This window comes from Spermophilus citellus (genome assembly GCF_964194105.1).
Source record: "Spermophilus citellus genome assembly, chromosome: 15".
Lineage (NCBI taxonomy): Eukaryota > Metazoa > Chordata > Mammalia > Rodentia > Sciuridae > Spermophilus > Spermophilus citellus.
Window position 1 is genome coordinate 49,742,369 of NC_138195.1, and position 20,703 is coordinate 49,763,071.

At 42.5% G+C, this 20,703-nt stretch overlaps 1 protein-coding gene across 1 annotated transcript in view; it reads left to right on the forward strand.

The window, feature by feature from the left end:
* The window catches only part of LRMDA (leucine rich melanocyte differentiation associated), a 1,037,232-nt gene extending 1,016,739 nt beyond the window's left edge, over positions 1-20,493 (forward strand). The window contains exon 7 of the mRNA XM_081267524.1: positions 18,006-20,493. Within this exon, the coding sequence (XP_081123650.1) occupies positions 18,006-18,085 (80 nt within the window). The 3' untranslated portion in view covers positions 18,086-20,493. The remainder of the gene's footprint in view (positions 1-18,005) is intronic.
* Positions 20,494-20,703: the final 210 nt, after the last annotated feature.

The window sequence follows — 20,703 nt, forward strand, 5'->3', positions numbered from 1 at the left end:
CTGGCCTGTTGTCTCTTCATAGTACAGTCTCTTTTTTCTCCTTTCCTTATTTTTCTCTTCTTTGGGGGTCATTGATTTTGTCTGGCACATGGGTTTCCCCACTTAGCTGTTTTGCTTAACATTGCATTAGAGATGTATTCAGCTGGTCCATTTAATCATAATGTCTGTTTTACAAAAGGAAAAACATCCACACGTGTTAGGGGACTAGGAGCTTCTTAGAAGAGTGTGGGAGGGCAGGTGGGGCAATCAACAGTGATATTCTGATCTGCAGTTGAAACTCCACAGATAAGTAGGACTCTGAGCATCGTGGATGCTTTAGGAGGAAAGAAGGACAAACCATAGAAAAGGAAAGGAGAGACATACAGAGAGAGGGGCCATGTCATTCTGTCAACTCTGTGAGCCAAGCACAGCACAGACAACCTGCTAGGGGCCAGCAGGTGTGATGCTCATTAGAACAGAAAAAGCCCTCCAGGAGTATTTTCTCTAGGTGTAAAGAAAGCGAGGCCCAGAGAGCTGGAACAAGTGGCACAGGACAGTCACTGACAGCACAGGAGCAAGTCTCCGGACTTTTGACTTCACCTCGCTCCCCAAGTTGATTTGATTTTTCTTGCAGATCCAAGAGGGCCCTTCTGAAATCCAGCAGGTGCTCCCACTGCCCCCAGGGCAGACAGAGGGCTGAGCTTCTCTCCTCCCATCCTCTTCCAAGTTGAGTTTCTAATGTCAAGACTGAAATGTACGCCTCGGTCTTGACCTCCCTCAGTCAAGTTAGCAGAATTTGTAGAGGTGCATCGTCCAGCCTCGGAGCATTGTTTACATTTAAAATCAGTAACAAAGAGGGAGCCAGCGAGAGGCACAGACTAAGTACCACCCGTATGAAGAGGTTTATCCTCAGCTGTGTTTCTGTTGGAATCCTGAGAAATGTGGAAAGGACGGAACAAAGTGAAAACAGATTAAAAATTATGTCAGATACTGAAATGCAGTAAAGCTACTGCATCTCTGACAGGTAATCAGGAATCGGGTGACTTTGAGTTCAGATTGGGCAAAATGATATCAACATATTCACACAACGTACACACAAAACACAACACTCACGAGATGTGTGATACACACATGTATAACCCAATTTGTAGGAAGACACACAAAGCACACAGACAACCTCACACACACAGGCATCCATTTGCCCACTTGCAATACACTCATGCATGCACACACATGCACACACACTCACATGCACACACCCCTGAAGTAGTTGTTGAGTGTTACTATAAAGATGTAACTCCCATCTGCCAACTAATCCTACACTTTTATTTTGATGAAAAGATAGCAGAAGAGGGTAAAAATCTCTTCATCAGAAAATTCAGTGGAAACAAAAAAAATTCCCAAGACATTGTCATGTATTACTGGTTATTTTTGGTGGTTAAGAGAATTATTTGGAAACAAAGAAGCCTTTCACAAAGCCTCTAAAATACAAAAGATTTAATAACATTTACATCTGTGTATCAGCCATGTCTGTAATGCAAGTCATGAATAACACATAAACCAGAGCACGGAAAGAACAGAAGTGCTCACACATCATTTAAAATCCAACCCACCCCATCGTCAGTGGAATCAAATACACAGCAGGAGCAGTTCCAGTTGATACACACACAATATAGTCATTAGAAATGAAAACATATTAATTATGTTCCTTAAGGTTAGGGGATAAATGGCAAGATTCACCAAACCTGTCCAACTTCTCTGTTGAAAATCTTTGCCAAAAGTCCTTCATGAGTTGCCTCTTTCCTTTTCTTCAGAAATGGCACCCTGAGTGTCTGTGTGTTTTTGTCTTGTTTCACCATTTATTTAAATCTGCACTTTGGGCTCGGCCTTGCCTCCATGCTGTGGTGAAAATGGAGGAAAGTTGGCTTGCAAGGCTGTGTCCTTGTTATAAGTAACTTAAAAAAATAATAATAAAGAATTCATTGTCAAGCGATGATATTTAAAACAACAATACCTGCAAGGCTCCCAGGACCATATGTGGAAATTCACAGAGCTGTGAGGTTAGCCAGGTGGCACCTGAACCTAGAGCCCACAGCATTTGACTGAGAGAGAAATGCTTTCTTAGTCTGATTTAGATAATTACCTGAGTTGCAAATTTGGAATAGTACCTCCCTAGGTCAGTTCCTTTGGCTTCTGTGCTTCACCAAGGATCTTGTAGGTTTTCATTTGCTAGTGAGAGCCTCAAACTCTGCTGCAGGATGGTCTCTGGTGGCATGATGGACAAGCTGAGAGATGTGGAGAGGGTGCTGATGTTTGGGTGGGCATTTGCTTTTGAAGTTTATTAATATTTATTCTTTAAGTCGGTGTGGTTTTTGTTTCCAGGAGTTAGGAGGACATTCAAACAATGGTAATCTAGGATCAGCACTTTGAGTTTGCTGGCTTTCTTTGGGTGTTTGCTTGTTTGTTTAACTTCCTCTTCTGCTCATGGCTTCTGCTTCTCGACCTTCCCCTGCAGACATCTGATTACGGCATAGAGGTGCCCCACACAGAGTCTAAAAGGAGCATTGTAAGTGTCGAGGGACCCCTTCTCCTCTTCTTCCCCTTCTCTCGAATCTCATTCCAGTGTGAAATTTCAAGCACTTCCTGTCCTCACTGCAGCAAAAGGTTAATAGTCGTCCCTTTTTATGTACTATAAATGCTCAATTCCTAAGCATAGTGTTTCAGGGCAAGTTGAGTGCAATTGCTAAATAATATAGTCATTCTCATTTTAAATGAGTAATACTTCGGTTGTTCCCGATGCGTGTGCGCATGTGCGTGTGTCTGTGGTTCAGGCAGGTCTGAGTGAGGAGTCCTCCACTGCGGCCAGGGTGCGGGGTGGTGGTGGCACAGCCATCCCCCAGAGTTTGCACACTTATGCATTTGGGTTTTAAATGTTGCGTTGCATCCTGGGCCTTTTAGGCACTGCAGATTATGTATAATAGATGACCTGCATTTACAGAGATGTGTGCTATACAGATGTAAATGTTATTATAGCTTTTATATTTTATGTTCTTGTTGAAAGATCATTTTGTCTTTGAATAATATGGCTGTTCAATTTTTTGGAGGGGAGGGGGTTATCTTTAAAAGAGAATATGAAATGGATATTGCACATCATATATTTCTTAAAAGTAATTTGGAATTTTAGGGTCTGGGATTGGGGCTGACTGATACACTGCTGTGATGAGATATAACCCCTGGAAAATAACAGCACCAGCACATGCCTGCATCTGTCTAACCTCATAATTCACTTTCACATTGGATTATGGATGTCTGCATTCAGTGAGTCTATCTTCCCTTTAGGTATTATTTCAGCCCTTTGAGATAATAAGGAAAGTTTAATTGCGTTGTTAATTGATTTTTTGCACAACATTATTACCTTGATTGATTGCAGAGTTGATGAAAATGTTAGACACAGGCAGCGTGGAGTATCAGCCGGGCAAGTAGTGGGAGCCTTGTGGAGAATAGATAACCTTGATGTTAAGAGCTATATCCTTCAGATATGTCTTCCCTTGACATATTGATGGCCCTTGAAAAGGGAAAAGCTGATTGTATGCAGAATGCAATCATTAAACCCACTTCAGCTCACTGTTGATTAATTTGTTTTTTCCTGAAGGATCTAGTTATAGGGAAGGCCTCACTTGTACCAACCGCAGCCATTTTCTATGTCCCAGACTGTGCTTAACCCTCTAGGTGAAGAGAAATAATGGGGCTGGCCTGGCTGAGATGGAAGGCTGTTTTAGGGTGTGAAGAATGTGTATCTGCTGCTCACAAGGCATCCTCACCTCTAGGAACACTGTTTCATCTATTATAAAGCTTCTTTTTCTCCAAGTATCAGTTCTTTAAAATGCCAATGCCAAGAGAATCCTTTGTTGAGATCTGGGGTGGATCACACACTAACTTCCCGATGGAAGGTTTACTCACCGGGGTTCCATTGGTATCTGGAGAAGACATGGCATTCGGGAGTTTACATTATATCTAAAACCTTGGTTTTGTATCTAAAATGATTGTTTTTATATGTAAAACTTTGCTCCCACAATTGAAGAATTGAGTGGTTGTTGGTATGTATTTGCGTACAAGGGTTTGTTAGTCTGCTTTCTGTCACTGTGACAAAATATCTGACAAAATACCTAAGGCTTATGTTGGCTGTAACTTTTGGAGTTTTCATGCCATGGTCAATGGCTCTGTTTCTTTTGGACCTGCGGTACACCATGGTAGGAGCATGGGGCAACAGTGAACTATTTGTCTCCTGGCCAGATGCAAAAAGAAAAACCAGGAAAGGGCCAGGGTTTCTGTGGCCCCTTCTAGTGCATGTCCCCCCAAACCAGCTTCCTTCAACTAGGCTCCACCTAAATGTTCCATTACCTCTCATTAGTGCCACAGGCTGTGGGCCAACCCTTCACTCCCAGGCCTCTGAGGGATGTTTAAAACCCAAACTCTAGCATGGGGACTGATAAGAAGGTTTCTGGAGACAGTTTATTTACAGTTGTTCTTCTTGGTATCACGCAACTCCTAAAATCTTATTGAAAGCAAAGCTGCCATTATTACTTCAATATCCAGGATCATCATCATGGTAGCAAAAATCAGGCTGGTTGATCAGTTGGCTTATGGATTGATGGATAGGATCTCTCCTGCCTTGTTCCCCTCCCTTCAACCCATCTCACTTCATCCAACTCTGGACAGAAACTTAAGAAGGCTGGCCTTGTGGAAAAAGGAGTTGGTTTGCCAACCACAGATGAATGGAAGCTCACACACGTGCAATAATTCTAGGAAGCCTCCACCTTCTGGAGAGAATGGGTGGCTTCCTTTCCTCTCCTTTTTGATGCTTAGTACTCACAGAGCATTCTTATTTTGCCCTCTTCTTCCTTAGTGGCTGTCCCTACCATGCAATTAAGCCACTTTTTAGTTGTACAGCCTTGTTAGAGACCTACCAAAATTACATCATCTTCCTGGAGTCCTGAGCCCCCTAACAAGAGGCTTCAGGACACAAGAGAAAAAGATCCCAAGTTCCCTAGCACCATGGAACACCCTTAGAACACCCTGTAGCATTCCCTCTGTTCCAAGGCACAGTTTCTCTGCTCTGCCCCACCCCCTCCATTATGAGCCTTTCTTCTCCTGAACTAACCACTGGCGCTCAGGGAGTCTAATATCCACAGAGTCTTGGCCCTCAATTACGGTAATGGCTTATAATGAGATTTTGGGCAAGTAGCAGGTAGCAGGTTATTACTTCCTGCTCAGCGTGGGCAATGTCTATGCTGTTAATCTGTGTGGCTGAATGTGGCTCGGAGCTGGGCATCAAACTGTCAGAGCCAGATGTATTCTATTAGGTGTGAGGCCCGCACTGGCCTATGGGCAATTTTCTACCCCCCTCCCCACCATGTGGAGGCATGTTAACTCCCCACAGGGTGAATCCCACAAATTCAAGCCAGCCAAAGAAAGGGGTAATATCCCAAACCATCCAAGTGGTATGTTCCAGATACCACTGATAACACCTGGTACCAGTGTCTCTCTGACTGGGACTACTTCATTGATAGGCAAAAATATAACCCTCAATATTTCTGGGGAGACTCTGGTGCCTTCATTAAGTTTTAATGAGCTTGACCCTATTATAATGTTTTTCTACTGTTTATCTTGGGGAGGGGGAAATGTACAGAAAGTTCATATTGCCTTTATAAATGTCTTTCTGCTACCATCTTATTTAACCTACAGTTTCTTCCATTTATGTGTGTATAAATATATGTATACATACATTTTTTTTCCAGAACAGATTAAAGATAGATCATTGAAGGCCAGGAAGTAATGAAAATATTTTAGGGGTTTGGTAGTGAAAATTATAATACCCCCAAACTATGTTGTGTTTTCTGCAACAATAGACTTTAGGATCTTTTTTTTTTTTTAATACAAACTTCTTTCAGTTAGATCATATATCACCAGATTCATTTTATTTTCCTTTCAGAGAAAGCAATTTTGAGTGTCCTGGAATTAGGAAAAATTATGGTAATATTAGTACAGGAAAAGTTTGTTTGGATTCTAATGAAGGGCAGATGCAGGCTGGACCAGTGTGCCCAAGAAAGAAGCCCTTTCCCTCGTCCTTGCAGGGCTTGAATTATGACAAACCCAGTTGTTACTGGGTCTGCTTAATTTTATGTGAGAGGTTCTCTTTTGCAGCTTGAAAAATTAAAAAAGAGGGCAGGGGAAGAAAGCAACTTGTCTTTATTTTCATTGATTCTCTTGAGAAATTTCAGCCTGCAGAACCAGACAGCACTGTGTATGTTTTCCCCCGTTTGATGTGAGCTCTCTAATAGGAACAGATCTGAAACCCAAAAGTGAATTTCTGCTTGAGAGCAAAGCCAAAATTCCCATTCAAACTCTGCAGGAGGACCCCCACTGCTCAGATTTGTTCACATAAGAGTTTGTCAGTTTAGAGGGAGGCTAAAGACTTTCTGGGAAATTTTTTCTGCAAGATTTTTTTCCCCATATACTTCATAAATCATGGTTTGCTGGTTCAGTTTTGTTCTACTTACCCCCCAAAACTCTTTTTTTATGTTAATGTTATCTACATATCACTTAAGTTAAAACTTTTTTTTTTTTGCTTTCTTTTTAAAGAGTTGAGAAACCTTTTATTTTGTCCATATTTTATATTTTAGGTACCATTTGTTTTCTGACTGCTCTGGGGTGGGGGAGCCAGGGGGTTAAACTTCCATCTATCAAGACTTAGCACAATAGGATCCTCAATTAAGCAGCTATTTTAATCTCAGAATTTGAATAGCCTTAATTTTACAAGAATGAAAACTAATGTGAAGGGATTCATGTTTGACAAAGGAAAAAGAGGTTGCCCTAGAACATTTTCTTAATGGTAGTCCCCCCTACCCCAGCATCACCTGGGAACTTGCAAAAAAAAAAAATGCACATCTTCTAGGTAAATCTGACAGAAAATCACCATCCTGGGGCCAACTGGTACAGTTCTTTTACCTGTAAATGTTAGGGATGTATGGTAAATAATGGAGTTCAAGAAGTGGTATCTGGTTAGCTTTTCGTTTCCTCCGTACACTCCCCCCCCCCCCCCCCCGCAAATAAACAAAACACCAACGTACTGGTAACTATGATTCAGGTTCCATGATTGGGAAGGGAGTGCAAAAGACTGTTGTCTCCACCCTTTTGAAGTTCATATAAGCAGAAGATCCTAGGACCCTGAGAAATGATCAATCCACAGTCTTCCAGCTAAAGGTCTTAACTGTCTCATCCTCAGTGTGGTGTACCCAGTAAGACAATGAAATTGACTTGACTGACCTTAGATCAAACCTCAAAAAAGTTTCTAGTTAACCATGAGTTAATGAGATAGTTTAAGTGATTAACTATATCCCAGTTTTCCCCAAGTGGTGAGTCCATCAGAGATCATGTGACTACTATGTTGGGGGAGTATACTGGAAGAAAGCCTGAGAGCGACATGATCACTCCAAACATTCACACCTGGACTCAGCTCTGGATTTCCCCTGCCAAGAAAAGTCCACTAACTCCAGTTTTTGTCCCCTTTCCCTGATTGAATAAAGTCATTTATTTTTATCCTATGAAGTTCTCTTTAAGGATGCCACACATTTTTCACTGTTTTAAATAATAAGTTTAAAATCTCCGGGAGCCACGGATACCTTTTTCTCTTAAAGGGAGTTGGTCATTTGTTGTTCCAGGCATGAAAATAGTCACTTGATCCATGAACCAGAGAATGCTAGGGGGACTAAAGGAAGCTCAAACTGTAGCTCAAGTTATGTTTTTGAGGATCTTCTATCTTTTCTGACAAAGCTGGACCAGGTATACTGAGAGTGAAGAAAATGTTTGGGTGGGTTTTAGACAGGGAGGTATCTGTGATTTGTGTGTACTGGTTGAAATTTTATTTTCCTTTTTTGATTATCAAATGATGGCAACCCCAGGCATATGACATTTTCGTTTTTAGACTCCCGTGGTAAAAATGACCTTTTTTCCCCCCTAAGAAATGGAGAGAAATTTTCTTTACTAGTTGGCCTACTTTTTTGAATTTATGTAGGTGATATGCAAAAATTCCCAACCCTTGAGCTTGAAAGATTAATTAGGGCTATTGATGGTAAAGAAAATCAGCCCCCCTAAAATTGAAGAAAAAGGAATCCAAAAGTGTATATGTGGGGAGGCATCTGGTAGTCTCATTCCCAGAAAGCCTTCAGCCCAGATTGAGTAAACATGACACCACTGATCATCGTTACAGAACCTAAAATTGGTGCCCCAAGCAGAGGGTGGCTTTAATGGCCCTCCCTGAATAGTTGCTATCCTGTAAGGAAAGCAACTGTTTTTTTTTTTTTCCTAAATTCATGCTGCCCTCTAGTGGCGCTGCTTTTGACTTCAGATGAAGTGGCAAAGATGAATGTGATAATGGTGGAAATAGTGGACGGATGGATTTTTTTTTTTTTCCCCTTTCCTCTCTCTTGTCTATCTGAAAGGTTTCAAGTTCCTCAGTTAAAAAATTGAAAAAGAAATGTGAAGTCATCCCACTTGACCACTGTCCATTTTGAATGACAGCCTGGTTTATGGCACATCCATCACTGGGCCGCACTGCATGGTACTTCATGAATCTTAACTGATTTGCATCCCATCTCAGCATGCACTTTGGAATCCAGCCCATCTCAAATCCATTAAGCCCTACTCAGAATACAGACATGGGGAAGAGGGTACTCACTCCAAACTGGCTTTGCAGTTTACTTTTCTTCATGAGAAAGTTAGTAAGAATGAGCCTAAGTCATGTTGGTGATCTTTGAAGTTCTCAGGAGACCTCTAGTTCCTGTAAACATAATTGAACAAATAAATAATACACTTGCAAAATAAACTGTAAAACCAAAATTTCTATTCCTGTCCTAAAGGCAGTGTTTTATAATTGAGAGAGATTTGTGTACTAGGAAGGTAGAGTCATATGGGTACCTGGTGTTATCAATTTAAGGAAGCCTATTGGAGCCCCATTTTCCTCCTCTGTAAATGCAGGGCTTTGTTAAAATGAAGATATTTAAATATCATCCCAGCTTGAGAATTTTTCAATAGAGTGAAAGAAATACTTTCAAAGGAAAATTTAGCACTCTGTGCATCTGCTTACTAGGAAATATAGCATGTAATATCCTTATAGAACAGTGTAAGTAAATCATTGTTTAGGATGTCAAGAGTAGAGGCTTTTTCTGGGTCCTTTTTTTTTTTTTTTAACCTGGAGCAAAAAATTTAACCTGAGAATAAAAAGCAAAACTTAAATGGCTAAGGTTTACCAATTTGTCTTTGAGGAGAAGGGAAGAATTTTCAGAGCAAGGAAATATGTACATATTTGTTTGATCTCATATTTATATGTCCTTATTTGATTGAAATACAACATGCCCAGCATTTAGAGGTCAATCGTATTAGTGACATTGGAAACAGGGATCTGGTGAGCCCACCTGGGTCTGAGGTTCTTTTCTCAGTTTCTGCTTACCTCTAACTACCTCCTTTATATATATATATATATATATACACACACACACACACACACACACACACACAAAAAGGAAATTAAGAAACATTGACATCTGAGCCAAAGCATGTTGACTGTGTCCTTTCCAAGATCCACATAATGGAAACAGCTGCTGCCTGATAACTTAATCTTCAGCCTGATGTTTCTCTGATTCAGAGCGACTTGCATGGCCTGGTCAGGTCTGGGTAGTACCATGGCATCTGCGACCTGGCCATGGGACCAGGGGCTCAAGGTGGGACAGACAGACCTAATTACTGAAGACCCACTCATTTTGTACGGATTCCTTGGACTTGGATCAGCATTTCCATTTTCCACGAACAGATTACATGAGGGGAGATTTGCCCTGCATTTTTCTCCTTTCCTTCCTTTCTCATCTCCTTTTCTTCTTCTGAAATGACAAGGCTGCTTTCAGCTGTCCTGGGAACCCAGAGTGTATTTTCCACAGGCTCCGGTTGTCACATGACAGCTTGTCTGCCCACTCTTGCCACCATTCAACCAGCATCCCCAGTCTGGGAGGCGAGAGTTTTTGCTCTGCCTGCCCATCACCTTCAGGACAGAGCTGGCCAAGGTCCTTTCTCTGCTGCCTGGTCACCTTCTACCTCCTTTTCTTCCTTTGATGAGACCCTGTGTAATCTGTTCTCTAAGGACAGCTCGGCTTCCTGTCTGGTCTCACTGGAGGGCCTCTGCATGGGTACCAGTGCCGCCTTCTCAATAGGATCAGTTTTGTGGCTTTTTGGGGGGTCAGTTTTCTTTCAGGAAATAGATGCATTTGAATCCTTGAAAAAGGTGACCTATAATATGGGGGATTTTACTTTTGTTAGTTTGGGGAGTGATTTTTTTTCTTTTTTTTTGCCTGGTGCTGATAGAATGTAACCAGCATCATAGATCCTGTTATGCTCCCCAAATCCTCACCTTTCTGCTAAGAAATGAATAAAAACTACCCTTTAATTTATGAGGCACATCGCTGGTACAAGTAATCAGCCTGAAGGAAAACTGACAGCAACTAAATCCGGACATAATACAATTTATTATGAATAAAAACAGTGATTCAAGATTTATATCTTAGTATATGGAAACCCACACAAATTCATGCAGGGGAATTAGCCTTGGTAGAAATAATGAAAACAAAATAAAACAGAAATGAACTCAAACTACACACAATAAAATGTGTTGACTAAACTTTGACAGAAGACTGCAGCCTTCCCATCACAATTTTACTCGAGGAAATGGGATGCTGAAAAATGACTCAAAAAGAGACTGAAAAGATATGGGTAAAAGTCAGTATTTGGCAAAAAAAAAAAAAAAAAAAAAAACCCAAAAAAACAAAACAAAACAAAAACCTGAGTGAGGAATTTAACTTAAAAATATTTTAAAAAAGATTTTAAAGTTGTAGATGGACACAATACCTTTATTTTATTTATTTATTTTTTATTTTTATGTGGTGCCGGGGATCGAACCCAGTGCCTCACACTGCAAAGCAAGTGCTCTACCACTGAGCCACAACCCTGGCATGTAACTTTAAATGAAAAAAAATTATATGGAAGAGAATTGATCCTACTGAAAATAGAAATTAAAATGTTAAAAATAGACATGATTTAAGTTTGCATTTAAAAATTAAGGAGTTAAATGGACTAAATGGGGTTTTCTGTAAATAATTAATGCTCTCTCAAAGAAAGATGATCAGTCTAGTTTGCATGCTTATATTTATAAACCCAAAAGGAAAGCATCCCTGGGTCAAAGTGGCAGAATTGCAGGAAAACCCCTCATGCCTCTTGTGGAAAAGCCAGAATCATGGTTGCAATATGACTGTGGTACTGAGCAAGGGCAGAGTATGATACCCTTGGCTCCATTCATGCTGAAGATAGCAAGAACCTTAAGAGATATTTTTGGAGCTACCAAGCATTATGGCAACTGTGGCACCCCCTTTTCACGAAAGATACAGATGTTAAACCTACATGACCCTTAACTGAAGTCACGCTTGGCCACTTGGGGCAGGAAATAGCATTGCTTTGCTTTCTCTACCATTCCCTGGGTCAGGAGGACAACCCACTTCACCTCTAACCTGAGCTGCTCAGCTGGATATACAGGTGGAGGACCAATATACTTGGTCTATAGTTAGGGCTTTGTTCTCCTTCCACAAAAACTGCTTCCAAGCGACCCTTTCCCTCAAGAACAATAAAGTCTGTCTTCTTTTCATTTTGTGTTAGTATTTAAGTAGCTTACACTGAAGGAGGACCTTGTGCTAGGGGCCTGTAATTCTGCAGGCTCCTCTAAATCCTGTACAGGATCCACTGCAGAGCTGATAACACAACGCACACCTGACCTTGGGGTTTGCTCCGGGCCCTTCTCAAGATCATAAAACACGAGTGTTTATTCCCTTCCAGTTTCTAGTTTACTCACAGCCTGCAAGTTACAGTGGCAGAAGCATATTCTTTCTGGGGAAATGTCCCTTCCCAGGGTGTGATATTAATAGCTCGTAAGGCAGATGATAACGTACAGCGTGCTTCTTTCTTTCCACCAGACTCTGCGGTTAGTTTGTTTTTGTGGGAGAAAATCATTCAGCACACAAATAATGCTAATATTTAGGAGTTGAGGCTACTGCCTTCTGCTACTCTGTTCCCTTCTTTAATAATAAGGCAAACACTTAAACATCTGAAGTCATATCAGAGGTTTAAAGTGTGAGTATTCAACAATGGAAATTCCTGGGTGGATTCTGTTTAAATCTTACCTAATCATCTTAATGGTATTGATTGATTGATTCAACAGAAACTTAGTGTGCACCTCCATTGTGACGAACACTGTTTTTTTAGGCAGCGGGTATTAGAATTGTGGAGGAAGAATATTGTGGGCATGACATGTTTATGGATAGTATCCATGGAAATGTTATTCTAGAGCCTTCTACCATGGACCAGAAGGGGAACACTGATGCCCTTTCCTTCTTTGTCACTAGACCCAACAACCTTCTCACAACACTGGTGTTACTTTCAGTAGGGGTCCTAATTCCTTCATTCCCTCCTACAGATTAGAGAACTCTCAGAAGAGCCCTTTGTCCCATCACATACAGGGTCATCTAATTGTAAGCTCCTGGTGATCACAATCAAATCGAGATCTGTTTGTCATTATTACAACTATGCATACAAATGATAATGATAACTGCCGCAGTCTGGCTGGGCACAATTCAGGAGCCACTTGTCAAAAGAAACGAACTTTATTTTTAGAACCACACACGCCAAACAAAACAGCTCCTCAGGAAAAACCTTCAAAACCCAACTGCCACCACCGGCTTCCCACAAGCCTCTCCACCTCCCCCATTCCTCCTGCTCTTGAGGCCGATTGGCTGGGTTGTGTGGGCAGAGCCAAAAAAGTCCCCCAATGAGCAGCTCCGTGGTCTGAAAGGGCAGGGAAACAGCCCAATGAGCATCACTGCAGAGGAGCCAATCAGTTGGCAGCTAGAAGTTGCTGGGGCCGCTGTGAGCCAATCATCAGCTGGCAGCTGGAAGTTTGCTGGCAGCTGGAAGTTTGCTGGGGCCCCTTCGGCTGTGGCTCTCAACAGATAACGGCATTTAAAATGATGATTACCCAAACTAAAAGTAATGATAAAATCGATACTTAATTCCCCTAGTTTGCGAATATGAATTATTGGTCCAACCTCCACTCAGTCATCAAATGTCTTTATATTGGTATGTGCACATTCTTCACCGCCCCAACCACTGAAATGTGGACAGAAGGTCACTGGCTCTGCCAGGTAAGCTTTCCTTCCATTGACCATGATGCTGTGAGACTCTGTCTGGTGACAGAGATAGCAGGATATGGGACAACCCTTCAGCTGTATGTCAAACAGGTTGTCAGAAAGTTGGTGAAAACCTTTATTCTTGGAGATTTGGGGGTCCTCCTGCCCCCCCCCCCCAAGATGACTGGGCTGTGATATGGGGCTATGTATTTGATGGGTTTCAAGAGCTCAGTCCAAATCAAATTGTGGATCCACTGACCATGGGATCTGCCTCCTTCATCGGGCAGTATTGGACCTACCGTCCTTGTGTCCCTAAGGGGAACATTTCAAAAAGCTAATCGTCTATTTCACAACTAAAACGGACCTTCAAGAGTATCTTTGTCCCCATTTTACAAGTGGAGATACCAGTCCAGTGAGGGTATAGTGAGGGTATGCGAGGTGTGCCCAGTCAAAAGACCATGAAGAACAGGGCTGGATTGAAATACCTCTTTTCCTCCACCACCTCTTAGGGTGGAAGTGTGAGGCTGTCCAGATGGTCGGTGTGTCCTGGAGACTGTGCCGGATTCAGATTCAGAGGTGTGTGTGCAAGAACTCTTCCCTGGACACTCAGGCTTCCCCCAGCCAAGTCTCTGGAATGGTCACAGCCTTGCATCCAAGAAAAGGGGCTCATTCCCACCACCTTAGGCAGCCCCAAGGTCATAACTCGCATAATTAGAACATCCATTCCAGAGGGGGGGAACATTGAAAAGATAAAAGGCCTCTTTAAAACATATTCTTCCCAATACATTTTTTTCATAATTATAGCTTTAAGAGCTTATGGTGATGGGAAAGCTGGCTACTTAAGAAAAATTAGGAGTCTCATTTGGCAGGCGAGGATTCCCCCCGGGGATGGTGCACTGTCATTTTTCAGGGCCCCTGAAAAGAAACCCTGCGCAGACATCTGCGTGTTGGCCTGATGCATGGCAGGCCCGCTCCACTTATTATGGCCAAAGCCAGATATTTAATTAAGAACACCACATATGCTGTTAAATGTGTTGTTCCCCCTCCAGTTCTAAGATGTTATAGTTTGAGAAGATACAAACAAGTGAATCCATTGCAGATGTGCACAGAAACCGTGGCCTACTGGGTCACAACCAGAGGGTTCCCAAATTCCAGCCTCAGAGCACCTCCCTGAGAAAATGCTCTTTGCAAGCAGACAGATCCCTCGGTAATTTTCACAGCGTCTGGCAGTTGCCATGGTGGAGAAGGAGGGCCGGGGGGACAGCCAGAAGAGAGCAACCCATAATGCCACCTCACTTAATTTATGAGCACAGCCTATTATTTCAGGGGGAAAAAAAAAAACCTTCATGATAAATGAAAGTCCTGTGGCCACACATGGGACTGTGCTGGGCTGTTGTTTGCCTCCCCCTTGTTAATATTTTTTTATTTATTTTTGAGTACAAAAGTTGCATTTGGGGGGTAATCACATCCCCACTGTGAGCTGGGGTAGGAAACTCAGGAGAGGCAACATCTTGCTTAATTTCAACCATTGTAGATGGCTCCAGTGCAAAAACTTCAACTGAATTTAACTGTCACTAGCTGGAGCACCTTTCTCCTCTGGCGAGCACCAGCAGCTGGGTTTCATTTTGGGCTGCCACGCCATCCCCGCCTTCCTGGAGCAGCCCAGGGACCAAGGAGTGCCTTCTCTTGAAGGATTTTATTCAAGGTGACAGCTCCTCACACGTTGGCCTGCTCTGATCACCTCAAGTAGCAGAGATATCAGTGAGAACAAGAGTGTGCCTCCTGCAAAGCCCAGATTTAGACTGACTCAGGTTTCCTTAGGCCCCGTGACCCCACTGCTCCAACAGACCAGGGCTGCCAGGAACTTTACAGCCACAGCAAGCTTTGGAATGATGTTTGGGGAGAAACCTCATGTCTGCAGGAGCAGGCGGAGAAGACCCCAAGTGATAGGGAGTGATATCAGCTTGTGTTAGAACGGCAGACACTGTGAGAGTATCCCTGGCATTCTATGGCGCTGGTATCTCTGTCAGTATCTCTGTTTTCTGTCACCGCACACAATCCTGGGCCTGTCTCTCGTCCTGACAGTGTCTTTTCAGATCAGGTTATTGCCAGCACAGAGACTAACTCAGCTCCCCACCACACAGCCCCTTTGTTTGAAGTCTGCCCTTTTGTCATTAATGCACTTGATGTCTATTTAAATCTGACAGTGAGTGCGGTATCTGTTTTCCCGTCAAGAGATCATTGACAATATTAATACCTCATGTCCTTGCCTCATTTCCCAAGTGCTGACACCTAGCTGCAGTCTTCTGCATTCATCAAACAGCCCTCTCTCACCAAGATGTCTATAAACATTCCTGCTTCCAGGCCCAAAGAAACAGGGCAGGCCTTAAAAAGGACTTTCATCAATGCCAACCAGAAAGAAGGTCTGGGAATGTGTCTCAGAACACATTGCGGACCCCGTTCCAGGAGAACTGTTTCCATCTGTTGCATCTAGGCGAGATCCAGAGTGGAAGCTCTCCGTGGAGAGAGGGCAGAGAAAAGAAATCGCATCCCTGGCTGCACTGGAGTCTTTACTGGAGAGCATGCCCGTGGTGGGCTGCATGTGTGTGTCTGCCTTTCATGTTTTGCTCAAGATGAAGATGATGATCTTTATGTTATCTGACAGCCCTATCCATTTCTTTTTATTAAAATCCATGCTGTCTTGGTGCTGGAGAAAGAACTTCTCATCTTTTGGCCCCATCTTTCCATTGAGGGTTCATTTGAATCAGCCATGTTTAAGGCAATCTCCCAGGGATGGTCCCATTTATCTATCTATGGCACTCCCACCCAGGCCTGTAGGAGATGCCAGACTGGCCCAGCCCAGCCCACAGACCACTGAGATCCCCAACAATATTAGCACAACCCTTGGTGCTACGTAATTCAGCACAATAAAGGAAAAACAACTCAGTTCCAACCACTAAAAGAATATTTTAGGCCCCAAGAAGGGTCTCAAGTGAGAGTTCATCCCAGCTCAGTATTTCTAGGTTCCAGACCAGTACTGAAGCAGACATTGGGGGTTGGAGGCTCAAGAGAGAAAGTATGGCCAAGTGGGAAGAGTGAGCCACAGTAAAGTTGCTCATGGGAACATGGCAGGACACAATGGCAGCCAGCATGAGACAATGCCAGGCTGTCCCTCTTCCAACTCAGAGATCCCCAGGCCCCAGCAATTTATCCCAAGCCATCAAAACCAGGGAGCATCTGCCCTGTCCTTAAGAGTCATTTTAATCCCTATTTAAGAATAAACTTTAAAGTTCTGTAGTAGAGAAGCATTTCTCACTTTCAAAAACATTTACTACTTAAAACTTCTAATGTGAAGAACCTGGCTAATTTCAAGTGCTAATTTCCCCTAAATTAACAAAGCATGGTGTTAGTTGAATTCACACTATCACATGGATGGAAATAAACTATGCTCTTCTAGGTAGCTATTTTCACAGGCAGATTTTGTGGCTCGTGAACTAATGTTTTATAGACTTTTTTTTCTTAGCTATGTGCACTTTGGACACTCAAGATTTAAGTCCTATTAGAACCAAAAGAATCATGTGCAACTGAAGTTTTAGTTTGTCTAAAATTGGAAGGAAAAAAAGTAACAAGAGACAAAATGAAAGCTAAGTGGGGTGGCACCCACTTGTAGTGCCAGCACACAGGACAGTGAGGCTGGAGTATCACTTGAGTTCGTGATTTCAAGACCAGCCTGGGCAACATGGTGAGAGCCCATTTCAAAAAACAAAACAAAAAGCAAAATGAAGTTATAAATATTTGCTTGAAAGTGCTGATTTTTTTTCCTTAGTAACCCTTTAAGGTTTTCACAATAACTATGGCAGGTGATTTCTTGTGGGTATTTAGAATTAGTAGTGAGTTGATTAAAAATTTCACCCTATTCTAAGGGTGTTCTTCATAGTTGAGTCTCCTGCAGTCTCCTTGGATAAGAGGACAGCTTTACATGAAGCCACAAATGACATACAGTAAAACTGAAGGTGAAAACAGAATGCATTCTCCCCTAGAACAGAGTTCCTGATGCCTATGGGGTGTTTTGTTAATACCACTTCTCTCTCCCTTATCATCTAGGATGTGCTTAAAGTACTTCAAAGCCATCACCTTCTGAGAAAATTGTTCTATCTCTTCTTCTTGGACCTCTCTTATTTTTTTTTTTATTGTTGGGGTACTGGGGATTGAACTCAGGGACACTCAACCACTGAGACACATCCCCAGCTGTATTTTGTATTTCATTTAGAGACAGGGTCTCACTCAGTCGCTTAGCACCTCACTTTTGCTAAGGCTGGCTTTGAACTTGTGATCCTCCTGCCTCAGCCTCCTGAGCTGCTGGGATTTCAGGCGTTTGCCACCGCACCTGGCTCCAGGTCCATCTTTAAACACTTAATTTTTCACTCTTTGGAAACCTAGGAAGGGAATGTGGAGAGAAGAGAGTGTTGTGCTATGGATTTTAGGGAGTAATTTGCCAAATTAGCAAAGTCCCTAAAGTGTGGAAATCATGCAGAAAACATGATTTTTCCCATAACCTATGCTTAGTAGTGACATTTTGTTTGAATGCCAACTCTGAGGACAAAAAGATAGTCTTTTCCTTCTGAGGTTTCTTCCATTTCTGCCACTGCTAGGAGCCGCAATTGTATTGCGTGCCTGGGTTTCAGCACCTGTGCCTCCCTGCCATCGTAACTGCGCCACCTGTAATGATGTGTTTCTTTTTATTTACAGGATTCCTGGGGAAGTGTCGCTATGTTTACTACGGGAAAAACTCAGAGGGCAACAGGTTTATCCGAGATGACCAGCTTTGAAGCCAAGTTCTGTATGCCTTAGCCTATTTCATGAAAATAAAAAGGGAAAGCAAAAATAAAGAAAGAGCTAAAGAGAAAACAATGGCCCACATTGCATCTCTGCGGGAAGGCTGTGACTTCAGCTCTTGGTACCTTGTGCTGACTTTGCCAGGCCTGTCAAGATCATCCTTCTGCCTTAGACTGAGTGGTCACAGAGAGATTGACATGATTGCCCTTAAGCAGGTCTCATCCACCAGGGTGACAGACAGCAACGGCGAAGCACCAGGGTTGACAGCATGAACACCATGATAGATTGCCTGGTCCCTCCACTGCTCACAGGGGAGCAGAGGTCACACCTGGGGCCTCCCTGAGCATGCTCAGTGACTGCCATCTAGTGAGAGAGACTGTCTTTAGCTTGCCTACTGAGTCAAGACCCCTCTGACATCATTGTGCTGTGGGTTTATTTTTAGTGGGATTGTCACAGTTAGGGGGAGGATGCTCTCCCTTTTCCCCCTTAAATCTTAGCCTTTATGTTCTGCATAGGTTCAGGTCCCTCCTCCCTCACTGCCCCCCAACCTTCAGCATCATGCATTTCCATTTGCAGGTTTTCAGAGGGATAACTTCTCAGCCAGGTCATATACTGACAGCCAGACTCTGGTAGTTACAATCCCTACATCAAATAGCTTTTCCTAAACCTCCGACTACAAAAACATGGCCTTTATCTTACTTCATTCATTTTCAAATCTTCTCTCCTGAATAGGTTGTAGGGTGAGGCATCCTTCCCAACACCCTTGGTTGCACCAGGGACTCTTTTTAACCACGCCCTTCTTCACTGTGCCTACGGCCCTCATTGTGTGTGGGCTGGCTTGCTCCTTTGAGTGCCATTTAAAAGTATTGAGTTGATGAAGGCATGTGATGGGTCAGGGGGTTGAAAATCAAAATGAAGACTGTAGAAAATACCCACCAGACACGACGGCTTTTATAGACAGTGTAGACCTTCTGAATGTCATGTTTTTCTCTGGACCTCTCAGAATTTAGATGCATAGCTTTTGAGATGTTGCTACGTCTTTGTGCATCCTTGGCTGTGTTCTAGCATTAATGTCACAAAGAAAATACCCATGATCACGCTACTTGGGTGACTAGCCTTTCTTTGAACTTCCTGGTTCACAAGTCAAATCACCCTTGAAAATGTGTGAAAGGCTGGTTTAGCATTTATTTTTTGCTTCTTGCATTTAGACAAGGTGTCTACGGTCCTGGGACAGCAAAGTTTGGAGGAGAATCAAAGTTATAGATACCAAGTGAGTTACTAGAGAGTTGCTATTGTGAAAGTCTTTGGGGACTTAGAATCCCCGAGCTGCCCCAGAAGAACCTCCTTTCTCGACTCGACTCCGTTTACATAGCCTCTGGCCTACTGAGTCAACACAGCCCTGGAATGACATGTATTGAGGCTGGCAGGAGTCCCGCTTGTAGATTACACAACCTCCATTAATCAGCTGTTCAGACCAGTTAACATTAAAATCCTTGAGACCATTAATAATTAGAGATTATTGAATGTTTGCCTTCATCTCTCCAATCCATTAATAACCAGAGCTGAGTACCTTCTCTCTGTTTGATCTACAAAACAGCTTTGGGATAATGCTTTAAATTAGCTGCATTAGGTCCCACCCTGGTTCTTTGTTTAGAAGCTTCAGCACGGGCTTCATCCATGGCATATTATGGGCAGCAGAGCTCTGTGCAAGGGCAGCTAGACTAGTCTGATGTCATATCCAATCTAGCGGCACATATATCCTTGTCTTTATAAAAGGCTTTAACCCTGCCTCAAACAATAAAAAAGCACTTGTGAACTGACCACAGAATTTTTCCATCTTTATTTTTCTTACTTGTTTACTTTTCTTAATGTCAGAACCATTTGTATCATGTGCAGGAATGTCTCCCTCCATGTGAGCTTTTGGAGGCAAAAAAAAAAAAAAAAAAGAATATTTTTGGAGTGAGTTATTGACCACATTGTTTCCCTCTCTTTGGGTTGTTTATTTTCTTCCAGAATGGTGTAATAACTTTAATTAAGATTAGCTTTAATTATAATTTACATAAAGGCCATCACTGTGGTATATTCATCTTATTGATAGAATTATAGTTGAGTTTTGTTTCTTGTAAGCAGGGATAATGATAATGAATTAGTGTTGGGTTGTTTACAATTCCACTGTTTGTTAAGCAAGATCTGCTGTGCTCGAGTTTGGTCTGCATCAGGAAGGGGAGGAAGCCGTGTTGCATGTTTATCTTAAATCTGAAGGAATTTCCCAAACCTTGTTTTTCAAAGCAGAAAATTAAGGTAATAAATTCAATCAAAGCTCAGACATATTTCATACCCACTCTGCACTTTTTTTTTTCTTTCTTCCTTTTACCCTATTCCACTGGGCTTGTTCTTTGGGGATCATGGTGCCTGACAGCTCCATCTTCCTTCCCCCGGGACACTGGTCTGAGTGGAGAGACCCCCACAATCATGGCCATTCTGGTGTTTTCTGTTGCCTCAGCAATGTCATGGTGGGTATCTCTCCTAAGTAACAGAATTTTATAGAACAATTTGTTCCATGGGGAATAATGTTTTAGATTGTGGGGGAATCCTATTAAAAGTACAACTA